Source organism: Botryllus schlosseri, chromosome 12 (assembly GCF_051294905.1).
Source record: "Botryllus schlosseri isolate E-star chromosome 12, Bs_hap1, whole genome shotgun sequence".
Classification (NCBI taxonomy): domain Eukaryota; kingdom Metazoa; phylum Chordata; class Ascidiacea; order Stolidobranchia; family Styelidae; genus Botryllus; species Botryllus schlosseri.
This window is the reverse complement of record NC_137247.1, coordinates 15,438,682-15,451,360: the sequence shown is the minus strand read 5'-3', so window position 1 is coordinate 15,451,360 and position 12,679 is coordinate 15,438,682. Positions and strand designations below refer to the sequence as shown.

The 12,679-nt window shown below is 39.4% G+C and overlaps 1 protein-coding gene across 1 annotated transcript in view; it reads right to left on the bottom strand.

The window, feature by feature from the left end:
* LOC145451719 (uncharacterized) overlaps positions 1 to 12,332 on the bottom strand; it is a 190,919-nt gene extending 178,587 nt beyond the window's left edge. Inside the window, exons 1-2 of the mRNA XM_080329965.1 lie at positions 12,231 to 12,332; positions 9,816 to 10,096 (exon numbers count right to left, since the gene is read on the bottom strand). Coding sequence (XP_080186091.1) covers positions 9,816 to 10,096; positions 12,231 to 12,303 — 354 coding nt within the window. The 5' untranslated portion in view covers positions 12,304 to 12,332. The remainder of the gene's footprint in view (positions 1 to 9,815; positions 10,097 to 12,230) is intronic.
* Positions 12,333 to 12,679: the final 347 nt, after the last annotated feature.

Sequence of the window (12,679 nt, the reverse complement as noted above, 5' to 3'; positions counted from 1 at the left end):
GTGCATGTAGCTAATAGCTATTGTTGTTATGCGCATGTAGAAACTAATCTTGTCGTTATATCCAGATCGACCATTGGACATATACATATCGAAAGATTCGGTTAACATGCGGTGGTCGTTATGGGTAATGATTTTATCGTAGTGATTTTTTGTCAGCGCATTTCGCGGAGTAGCATGTCTTCCAAACCCTCATTTGTTTCGGTGTATCCTGGCGAGGAAATGGTCAACACTGAAATGCCGATGAACGGCGATGATGAACAGCCGCAGGTTTCACCCCGTAGAACAGGGACGGCTACCATTAGCATACAAAGAGCCGCTTGAACCGTTTTCCAATCACATAAAACCACCCAAGAACCAAAAGCCGCACGCTCTGCTCAATCCCTGAATGACAATGATCAAAACTCAAATCTATTTTACTCGTGCCTAGTATAGCCTACATACGAAATCACCAACTGGAATAGTGATAGTAATAAACCTCTTGAAGATATCCGAAATCTTGTATCTGGAAATCTTGGCAACTCAGGTGTAAGGACAAAACAAATTACAATCTTTCACGATCATAGCTTACAGTGATATTGATGTTGCTGATGCAGTTGTCAACGCTAACGCAGGACGCATGCCATATCATGAGTAAATCAAAAATGGAATATTTGCGTCTCTTAGCATAGGATTACACGTCTGGTGTTCGCACATTCATTGAAATCTCGTCGGCGGCTGCCAGCGAGCGTTATTGTCATTCTTTTTCTGGTGATACCCTAAACCAGGGGTGTCAAACATATGTCCCACTGGCCGCATCCTGCCCACGAAGCAATTCTGAGTCATTTGAAAAATGATTGTATTATCCAGCAGATTTGTAACAAATGTGAATATATTTAGTATGAAATACCTCCAATAAATAACCCCGCAAGACAGTAAATGTCGAGCATAGGCCACAATATATCCATCCGACGGCGTGGTGTTGTAGTTTCACTCACTATTGGGAACGTGTCGGTGACATTGACGAGAAGGTAAAATTGCACACTGAATTCAGAGTTTCATGGAAATATTTACCAAAAACTAGTTATTCACAGAAGCGAAAACGCCAAAGCGAAACCGTTACATGTTACATGGAGAACAAAATATCCCACAAAAATATCATTCAAATATCCATGGTATCAGTGCTGTACCACTTTTGTACTGAAAATCTCCCCGGCATTCAGAGAATAAACCCTTACCAAGATTTAATGATGATAAACCAAGTCCCAACGTACACTTTCATGGTCATTCGCTCGTATTTCTTAAAACGCAGACGCAGGGCTAACGCCAGTTTACGACTACAACGAAAGTGGAATAGAAATATTCCAATTTATAGAGAGAGCCACTGTTTTAGCGGTTTATATTCTGTATTCAATCGGCCAATTCACCTTATTTTTGCCAATTCTGTTGTTTGTGATTAAGGGTGCTGCTAGAATATAATCCATATTGAACTACAATATAATATAATGCCTGATAATAAAATATTCAAATGAAAAACAAGGCCGTGGATTTCGAGCTAACATTTTGGAATTATTTGACTGGCGCGGTCCACGAATGACCTGAAGGTTTGAATCCGGCCCGCGACGCAACTTGAGTTTGACACCCCTGCCCAAAAGTATCCCGCCCAGTGTGAGGGAAAATTGTCATATTCAATAAACATGTTTCGAGGTATTGGAACTGCAAGAAAGTCAACATATTCTACGAAGTTTGGCCGATTTGGCAATCGGACATATCGCGAAAGTTTGTCGGTAGCAGTGATGACAAAAAGAAATGATAGCCATTAAAAGAGGGTCCGATAATGAACAATATCTTGTCATATTTTTGTTCTTAAAGGTCATCTACATCGTCAAACAGCTACAACTTTGTCTTATATTGAAAAGTTCTTCATGCCAAACATCTGCAGATAGAAACGACTGCCGAAAAATGCATCGTGACGGATAATTTCCAAGTTGAATGTGGGGAATCCCGACCTTACATCGAATCTATAGTAAGTTGGCAATGCTAAATAATAGTGGAAAGAGATAGCAGTGATACATTCAGAAATGGAATCTATTCGGAGGAATTTTCAGACGAAGGTATTATATGTGATATTTAGGAAATGTGTAGACAATGCCTCTTTATCAACCGACTTGTGATTCTGGACGTTCTTGATCCCGCAGGGCATTGCATGGAATGGGAATTCTCCATACTCCATACCCGACCCAATTTTCCATACCATAGCAACATTCTTCCATTCCATATTTGATGCTTTTTCCATATATTTATATTATAATTATTTTGGATGGAATTATCCTTTTAAACAGTCCCGATGACCAATGATATCCCCAGCTCCTTTATATCATTTGTCGTCAGAATGAATGTATTGCCTATAATCATGGAAGACGGATCGTGTAATATATACGCACGGGATTATTTGAAAATCGCAGCAGAAACTCATGACATGTAAATCTAGTGGGGTAACACACCGCTAGCAGTAACATCACCTACAAAATCACATAAACCAACGTTATTGACAAATTAGAAAATTGTTTCCCAACCTTTTTTATTCATTCCCCACAACCCTATGAAATTACTCCATCCAATAGAATTTGGTAAAAATTTGTTTTGTAAAGAATTGCTAACGGTGGAACCCCAGAATTGAACAGCACGTACTAAAATCACAGAGCAGTGAACTGGATACCGTAAACGCAATGTTGCGCCTTCATTTAATGTGTATATAAGCCGACAGAAAAATAGGAAGAGTTTGAAATTTTTCCCAAATGTAGCGAGGTAGCAGCAATTTGTAAATGCCGGATAATGCATGGGTCAGATAAACTTCCTGGTGTTGGCGAACTTATGCGTATAGTAGATTTAAGCGGCCACATGCTATACCTTCGCACGCTACTATAACTCGAAAAGAGAGGTATATGTAATTTCGTCTGTAACGAGTCTGGCTTTGCTATCCATTAGCGAGTCCGCGATCACCCGTGAATACATATTCATATGCAAATGAACTCTTATTACCACTAATCAGGTGATTTCAATCACATCATTTCGCATGCCGCTTTCCTGACGATTCTCGAAAATTGTAGGCACTACGATAACACGAATTGTTGAATTGCAATTGCACTGAGAAATATTAAAGATACGATCGGCATTTCCTACAGACGTTTAATAAATGAAGGTAATTTGGTAATGTATTTTTCTTAGAAGTTAGTCTATTCCTAAGCAGAAACCCTTGAATTCCCCCAAGTGAGGAATCCCCCACCGGTTTGAAGCCACTGCATTAGAATATATCCTGGAATATAATTTTACAGAAAACCCACTGATCAGTATAAATTTTCAATTTAATTCAATATATTCCTAATATTTTCATCATTTCAATACACCACAAGACTGCGATACAATGAAAGCTAGGAAAGTGTCGAAATGACTTGGAGTAGTCTTCGAAGTCAGACACCCACCTGGCCTAGCCGATATAAAAAATATAAAAAAGAAGGCATGCACAATTGCACACTGAATGAAAATTGAAAGAAGAAAGTATAAAAGGAGAGGTGACAAAAAGGTGGAATGTGTCGGAAGGCGAGATTGATGTGCCAGGTCAACTTGAAAATGCGAATTTGAAAATGCAATGTCGTTCAGGAGTTGCGCTTAATGTTATGCTGCCACCTGCCTTACAACAGCATGACATAAACGAGAACTTTCCTGTCCTGTATCTCGTAGTATTGTTCAGCCGTCTCTTTTGAGAGTGAGATTCAAATGTTGCAGCTATCCAGCTGTGATCACTCGTCAATGATATTCCGCTATGTCTCGAATAAGAAACTACTTCTTGTTGTGATGTCTTGAGACTCTATATAAGTGTAGGTAACACGCGTTAGAGATTACTTTGATTGTGAGACTCTATACTCTACTCTACTGTATAACGTTCTGAATAAACCATTGTATTGAGTATATATCTGTTACGAAGAACTTCACGCAAGGAACAGCTTCACGAGTTAAGTATTCAAGTATAGCCGAAATCCCAAGATATTTGGTTAGCTACGCTTCTAATACAGATCACCAGAGACAATAAGCTCTAATTGCTGCATGCATCAACGCCATATTCTCATATCAATCTCGCAAAGAATGGATCAGAAGAAGCACGGTCTTTATGCACTCGCCAACACCGCCTAAATTTGAATTGTTCAACAGGATCGAACGTGCACAATAAGATCAGTGTGTGTTGGTCTACAACCAGTACATTACATACACAATAAGATCAGTCTAGACTTCCTGGACTTTGTTTCCGCAAATGGTACTGTTTAGCGAACTCAATACGCCATATTCAAATTCCAAATTGTCTTGGAAGCAGCATATTGAATGCACAATATCAAAACTAGCTCGGTGTGTGGGAATAATGACCCGTCTCCAATCTTTGGTTTCCAGATCAGTGCTACGAACCATCTACTTCTCTCTTTTCCACTCTCATCTGCAATATGGAATCGTAGTATGGGGAAATGCATGCACAACATTTTTGCGCAGAATTCGAACCCTGCAAAACCGTGCGATACGGCTGATCTCATCTGTACCTTTACGTACCAATTTATCGCCTTACTACCGTAAGCATCGAATTTCGCGAGTTGATGAACTATATCGCTTCGAAGTATCAAAAGTTGTTCACAAATATTTTTCCAATAGTCTGCCTCCTGTGTTTGATGACTTTTTCATACCTGCTAAACATGTCCATTCCCATTACACGAGATCCTCGTCTAAAGGAAACATCTACTTACCCCCACCCAATAGCAACCTAACTAAGAGATCTATCGACTACTCGGGACCTATCATCTGGAATGCATTACCACCACATATCCGTGAATTGCCTTATGATAGATTCAAAAAAGCCCTACTTGATCACCTCTTGTCGTTACACGAACACTGTTGCCCTACCTCGCCCAGACATTGCTTCATTGATCATTTGCCACCATTGTTTAATTTTTGTTTTCTATTTTCCTTTACCTAAACATTTCTTTACAGCCAGACTGTTCAGAGTCAAGTGTACCTGTTTGATGCTGGTGTGATCAGACTAGATGACCTTCACGGTCTTATCGATCATTCCTATCTAATACCGAATACTGTGCACGCATATTTTCTGTACCACCATCACTGCCGTTTGTTATGTATTCTGGTTCGATGAAAATAAAGACTCTCTCTCTCTCTCTCTCTCTCTCCGTAACACATAAGTGCAATTCCGCGAAAATTGGAAGGTAATTTGTGCGGTATCATCCACTTATCATAACTAATTGCCACCACCACTTAAATATTGAACTGCCCAAAAAAATCGAACACAACTTCAACAAATACACGACGAACCGCCTTGAACGTCATAGAAACAAGTACAGCGCGATCCTGTTCGGACTGCAGCCATCTGACCGTGACCATTCTGCGGGCTGAAAATGGGAGAACAATCGAGTCGTCACTCCAGTCATACTCTCTAGCAGGGGTGGGCAAACTGCGGCATTTTCAGCCTTTGAATGCGACTCTTTAATGATTGCACAATGCACATGCGTTTCTCGATTGTCCTAGAAAAGTTTAACCTGATTATAAATTGATACATTCTATCGCGTATTAACAATATGCGTTTTGTTTTCGTGTCGTGTCTTGCCTTATGGTTTACGCAAGACTTGTTGTCAAATTTAGGGGAAGGTGGCACTACAGGCCGGGTTAGAACTTTGCAATTGAATTCTCGGTTCGAGTTCACATAAACGTTTCACTCGCAACAATGGTGCATGGCCAATTAGGTTATCAATCAATGATAAATCATTGTGTTCAACAATGAACCTGATAATTAATCACGCCATCGCGGTCACAATCATTTCCGGGCTAGCAATGGTAAATGCGTCTTCGAAAGTTCAGAGGAAGATAGAGCCGAACTCAAGAAAGATGACAGCAGAGACCAGAAAAAGTACGCAAGAAAGCGGAAAGACCTCAAAAAGACACGAACATATGAAATTACTGTGCGGGCGCGACTGACCCAAGTGTTGATAAGTGCCAATTGTGTTAATAAGACAAACAAACATTGTGCAACGACGACGATGGAGTTTTAAGTGCATATCACACCACAACGAAGCAAGATGATTTAGAAGAGAAATTGCCTTAGTACGATTGTTTTCAATGATTTTGTCTGTCCTAGAATTCTTAGAAAATGTGAATCTGACATTGCTGCCAATAAATGAGATCTACAGAAAATAGGGGCGTGGATACCTGATTTGGGGCCCATGGTGGCGTTGTGTAAAGGGGTTCGTAAACACTGCTCTAGGATATACGCGCGTGATCAGGATTGCAATAAGATCCTGAAAATCTTCGATCGGTTGATACAGCCCATTGATGCTCAAATCGTCATCTGAGAATTGTCAGATTTGGATTCTGAGTTCAATTGAACAAATCACATTCGGATTCAGAGAATAGTGCCCAGGCACACATGTATATGTATATAAGCTACTTCTAGCACATTCATTTATTTATCGTACTTCCAACTATTCTAGGGATGAGTGATATTCCGTGTTTCATTCTTACCTTTGGTTTCCATGAAACTAGCGTCTTTTTTGAACAGCTCAGTGGGGTTATTTCCCGATGCAGATATTCGCAAAATATAATTTTGATGTCGAATGAAATGACCGGGAAAGTTGTAAGACTCGTACGCCGTATACCCCTGTCAAAATAGATTCCCGGTTACGAACGCCAATTTTAATATCAAACCATCGCAATATGGTTACTATTCCAGCCATTTTATTGGCTTAGCACGTGATATATTTATGCTGTGCAAGTGTGCATAGGCACCTAACTTGGGTCCGCATAGGGTACTCCGAGCGCAGACCCTGTGATTTTTTCAAGTTACACCTCGAAATACATCAGGCAGGAGTTATGGAAATGTTGCACAGCATGGTCGCTAGCAACTAGCTCTACAATCTTTGTGATCCGCTTTTGTAGTCCTCCTGGATTGAGATTGGGTATGGTTTACAATGAAGGCCCAACAGCTATTGTTATGATTAACCTGCCATTTTAAAGACTTGCTGGTCATCATATCGTGTCAGTTATTTCCGAATTATTAAAACAACCAAAGAGATTATTCGGAAACCCCTTGCAGTGGTATAGTGTGGCCTTAAATCTGATTCTAGAGTGTATCTTGGTGGGATTTGGAAGATTTTAGTAGGATTAGGCAGTGCTTCTCAAAATTTTTCCCATTGCGTACCATTAATTTTTTTTTACGATACGGCTTACCACCAGAGGTGGTCAGTAACGAAGTACTTCTGCTTTTTCGAAGTACTCAAGTAGTACCTACTCAAGTAGAGCTGATCTTCTCTACTTCTACTTCATAATTTTTTGTGATCTGCTTACTTACTTTTCGCTATTTTCAGTTTGTGAAGTAGAATTAGTTTAATCCTTGAGGAAGATAGCCTGAGGAATTTCGGGGCTGTTTTCACGGAGTATCAACATTTAATTTTCATAAAAGTTGAGTAAAGCAAAAAATTTTCGTCGCACTTCGCGCTCAGTGGATACGGAGTAGCCAGTATGATTTCACGAAAGTATTGGTGAATATAATTTGGGTAGCGGGTTGGCGTGGTTCCGTTCACACCGCATTGTCGCCTTTTGCCCATTTGGAATATTTCTCCACAGTATATATGGCTCATCATAACGTTTGAAACTGATGTTTCGCAATCTAGCATTTACTTATCATATCGTAAAGTGACAGTCCACGGCGTGTCCTAATCTGGAAAAGTGAACTCGGACTTTTTTTAGTTTTAGAGCTGTTTTAGCATACCACCTTTGAGACTTTCTGTCTTTAGACATGAAATACCTATTCCTTTTTTAGAAGTGGAATTTCGCCTATATTTCACTTTCAATTCCCAGTGTCATATACTTTGAGCTCTAATCAATATCAGTTATTTTGTCTCGATAACATGCCCTGTTGAAGTATAATGCCTTTAATTTCCGGAAATAAAGCTACACAATATGGCATTTTCACGATCCACCATATTTTTTATCAACGTTTACTAATCGCGCAAAGTGCTGACACCGTATCTTATACAACTTCTCCGAATTGCTCTTCGACTACACCACGGGCCTTATAATATTGGGGCGGGTGCCATACCATGATATTTTTTAGAACGATTTCTAGTTCGATTAAACAGATGATTAGCATCGCATTTCCATATCAATACTATCATTTTCATCCCATGATGCGGACGAATGCTTATTCTGTGGAAAATTGAATACCTCCTGGTATACATCAATATGAGTCAAGCTCGGCTCCTTTCGCATTGCTTTATTTGTACCTTTTGACAATCCATGTGAAAGAATTACGATCGTTTTCACAACTACTTACTTGAGTAGATTTATAGTCAGTCAATTCTACTTCTACTTCAAGTAGTTTTAGGTTGCTAATGGAAGAAGTACTTCTACTCGTACTCGAATAGATTTTTCGTCGCTAATTCTACTTCTACTCGAGTAGCTTTCTTGACTACTTTGACCATCTCTGCTTACCACTAACTTGTTTTTCACCACAACTGCATTAGTTATGTTACTTGAATGTACTGGTGTTTATTGGTTCTTCCTGTTAGTACCAGAGGGGGTCAAAGTAGTCACTGTCTCTACTCAAGTACAAGTAGAAGTAACGCCGGAATTTCTACTCAAATAGACGTAAGAGTGGGGGCACACATGTAAGTGAATAAGTAGGTATTCTACGCTTATTTTTGCCTACAAAACTGAAAACTGTCAAGTAGAAGTAGAAGTAGTCAAAAATCATCACTACTTAAAAAGTTGTGTGAGTTGCAAAAATCTGCTTCAAGTACTTCAAAAGTTAGAAGTACTTCGTTACTGATCACCTCTGGTTAGTACTATACCGTAACACCAATGGATAGCAAAAAACACCATTTAATGAGATAACTGTTTCTTATGCAGAATCTCGCCAATCTGAGATATGACATTAGTCACAGCTAGGGTTGCATTTAAAATAAACGGTATTTTAAATCTCTTTGCCTAAAGCATGTTTTAAACAGTGTTTTAAATAAATAAATTGTGTTTTTTAAGTTGTAAAAATATGCCATAATTGGGTAAATACATTCCAAAAAATATGTTGTATGAGGCTACGGACAATTACCACCTGATTTAGCCGACGTGTATCGGTATGGGATGAATTCCACCCTAAAAATAGTCGATTCAACATTATAGTACAGATATTTCGTCAAAGAAGCTATATTTAACCTATATTTTCGATTGTCAATGTCAATCCACTATAACGTCACAATTGAATATGTGTGACGTAATGGAATAAAAAAAAAAACAATAAAAAACATGTTTTAAATTGGTCCTTGTTTTAAACATGTTTGTTTTTAATTAATTTTTGTTTTAAATGTAACCCTACTCACAGCACTCTTCGCGTACCACCTAAGAAGCTCTCGCGTACTACAGTTTGAGAACCACTGGATTAGAGGTGCGTTTCTGGAAAGTGGGATCAGAGTCGGTTCGGAAAATTTACCGAACCCAGTGTAATACGTTATAAATAATGACAACAACGGCAGAGTAGTTGAGATTGCATGGAATTCAAGTCAGAGATTTTTACATGGTCCTTTGATTTTACCAAATAATCTACTTTCTCGCATCTTCAAAATATAAAACCCGTTTTTTACGGGGATAATTGAGCAACTGATTCTGTCCCATGTCAAAAGACAATTAGGGAAGATTGTGATGCCATATTCGCTTTCCAACACTATTGCACATCGAGTGTATAACTCGGCCCAATCGTTCTGCAAATTTGAGCGGTATATATAAATTAACCATCTCACCGTAAAATACCTCCCGTGGCGTGGATAAAATGTTGCATCCTTTTTAAACAACAAATTACTTCCTTCGGTAAAGGGATCGAGATGCAAGATATAATTTCTATGTCTCAAATATCGGCCCGGGAAGCGGACAGACTCGAACGACACCGTTGACGGAATGCCCATTAATCCCGGCGACACGATACGGAACGATTCTTGCGTGGTTGTAATGCTGCCAACGCCATTAGCGTTGAATCCAATATTATAACTCGGAAAGTTGTAAGACAGCAGCCGACGATAATTTCCTGAAATATTGATACTACAAAACTGCAATTTTATCATAGCAACACTCACGGTTGTCGACGTACATGTAAAATTAATGCAGCGACTGTGATTTTGAGTTATCATGAGGTACCCCACTCTAACCATAACCAGTTGTAGCTTCGTCCCGATATAGCCTACCTCCATACGAATTTAATGGATGCATTTCATTTTCTAGGCTTCAATTGGAATATTCATAGGGGGTTGTGAACGCATCGAAGAAGCGTTCCCGTGATCACAAAATCGCTATATTCCTAAAACAGCTAATGCGATTGTCGCTAATCTTTCTAATCGATATCGAGGATGTGACAATTTGTTTGTTTGTTTTGGGGTATTCATGGTGTTTGTCGACTACTATGGTCATTTACAACAGGCCGATATTCTTCTTATTTTCCGTAGATGCCGACTTATAGCACGGCTCACCCCTAGGCTTTTGTAAGACACCGCTGACGCGGATGAGATGGCGAGGAGGAGCCTAGCTAAACCTCCAACACTTTATTATCGGAATTCGGAAGTCGACCTCTGTCGGACTCGAACCCGCCTCCACTGGTGTTGCAGCCGCGGATTATACCACTGCGCTATCTCGCCACTAGGACAAATTTGGTATTCGCACTTAATGATCCTTACCAGATCAAACGCGTACGACGTATGATCGCCGTCGGCGTATAATCGCTGTGTTTCGAAACTGCTTTGCACAGTACCATCGTACCGTAAACCGAGTAAACTAAAACATAACATATCAAGTATAACAACAACGCATTGTGACGTGTACATCATGCGAGTATATCATTCATTTATGATGTTACAAAATCACGGGGCAGAAGTAAAATCATCATGGCCTCTTGCTAAAAATCAAAACACACTTGTCGAAAATAAAGACCAAAATAAGGATACAAATCAAAATCAAGACAAATGTGAGAAATCAGGACGGGATTGCAACACTGTGCATGCACATTGTGCATATATCTCCGATGCCGTGAAACAAAGGAGTCGACCCGGGCCGTGTTATTTTTGGCATTTTGGGAACCAAATGCCAAAACTGCCTAGAACGAAATTTTCAAAATGCCAAAATTAAGCTTTTTGAAAATATAGATTTTTATGAAGGTTTTTGATAAAAATATCAAATGGAATTGGCAGGAGTTTGTACAAAGTGACAAAACAAGTGTGTAAAGCAGGATTCTTAAATTAGGGTCCGTGAATCCGTCGTGGGTCCGCAGACTACTATCCAAGGGGTCCATGAAAGGCGAATGCAAAGGCCAAACATTCCCGTGATTAAATCTGGATTTACGGCCAATCTGTGGATTGATCAATGCAGCGATTAGTAAATAGATGATATCCAGCAATTAAGAAGTAGTGAATCTCTACAAGCAAAAACAGTAATCAGCATATTTCGGAATATGTGATAGAGGGCCCTAATTTTTAAATTTTGCGCAATTACTAGGCATTTTTCTGTTGTCAATACGCGTGCATTTTGTCACATCATGTAGTCGTCACATGCTGCGACTCTGGCTGCATTTAGCTCAATGTGCAGGTGCATATACCTAATTCCATCCCCTTTAACTTACAATTGAAAACTGTCAGCATGTTCATTATTCAATCACTGATCGATTTTGTCACTTTTTCAAATAGGGAGATAGTTTCATCTATTAACAAACATGGTGCAACAAGCCCATACATACATTCAGTCCTTTCCCAGTTTTACATTGTCGGATTGATAATTTTGTATATTATATTGATTGTTAAAGTCACTCATGATTGGTGGGGTAAAGTGAAGGCAGCGATCCAAACGTGTCAGAAATCCTTGTGAATTGTGACCTGTGTAAATGTCGGTAATTTTGCATGCAAATAGTGAATCGACTATTGAGAATAGATCTTACAGAAGCACTCGCTTTTGTATGGGCTAAATTTGGTCATCAACATTGTTTTTAATTAGGATTTAAATCCTGCTGTCTGGGAGCACTGTGTGACTGCATGATTTGGGACGTCCGTTTCATAATAAAGATCAAACTGAAGCCTTTTACGTGGTTAATTCGAGTCTATCAATATAAAGTTATGGCGATGCCAAAATTGCCCAAAATGAAATCTGAAAAATTCCATAGATAAGCGGCTTGAGCATACCTGATCCTTCTGACAAAACGGTTATTATCAGCATGATAAATGTAAGCCACTCCTTCCTTCTCGCTGTCGACATGGCTGCCTAGCGCTTGTAAATAAATGTCTGCAATTAACAATTTCCACTCTCGGTATTTGGTAGCTGGTACTGGAATGTTTAATGGTTGATGGAAAAATTTGAATGAAAGGTTCGAAAAGCTTAAGCAGACCTAGTGCATACTTACATCATTACAGTAGTTAGCTAAGTAATGTCCCTGTCGGAATTCGCATTTTGCTGTCTAGAGCTAGACCAACCCTCTTAACATGAAGCTTTATATATAGCTTTCGTGCATTCGCTCTGAAACCGGAGTGGGAATCAGAAAAATTGTGGTGTTGCGTTACCAGTGCTCGTATTTAAGTTTCGACATACATTTACTGATCAGGCAGGAAATTTGACGAAATTCATACGAACGGGT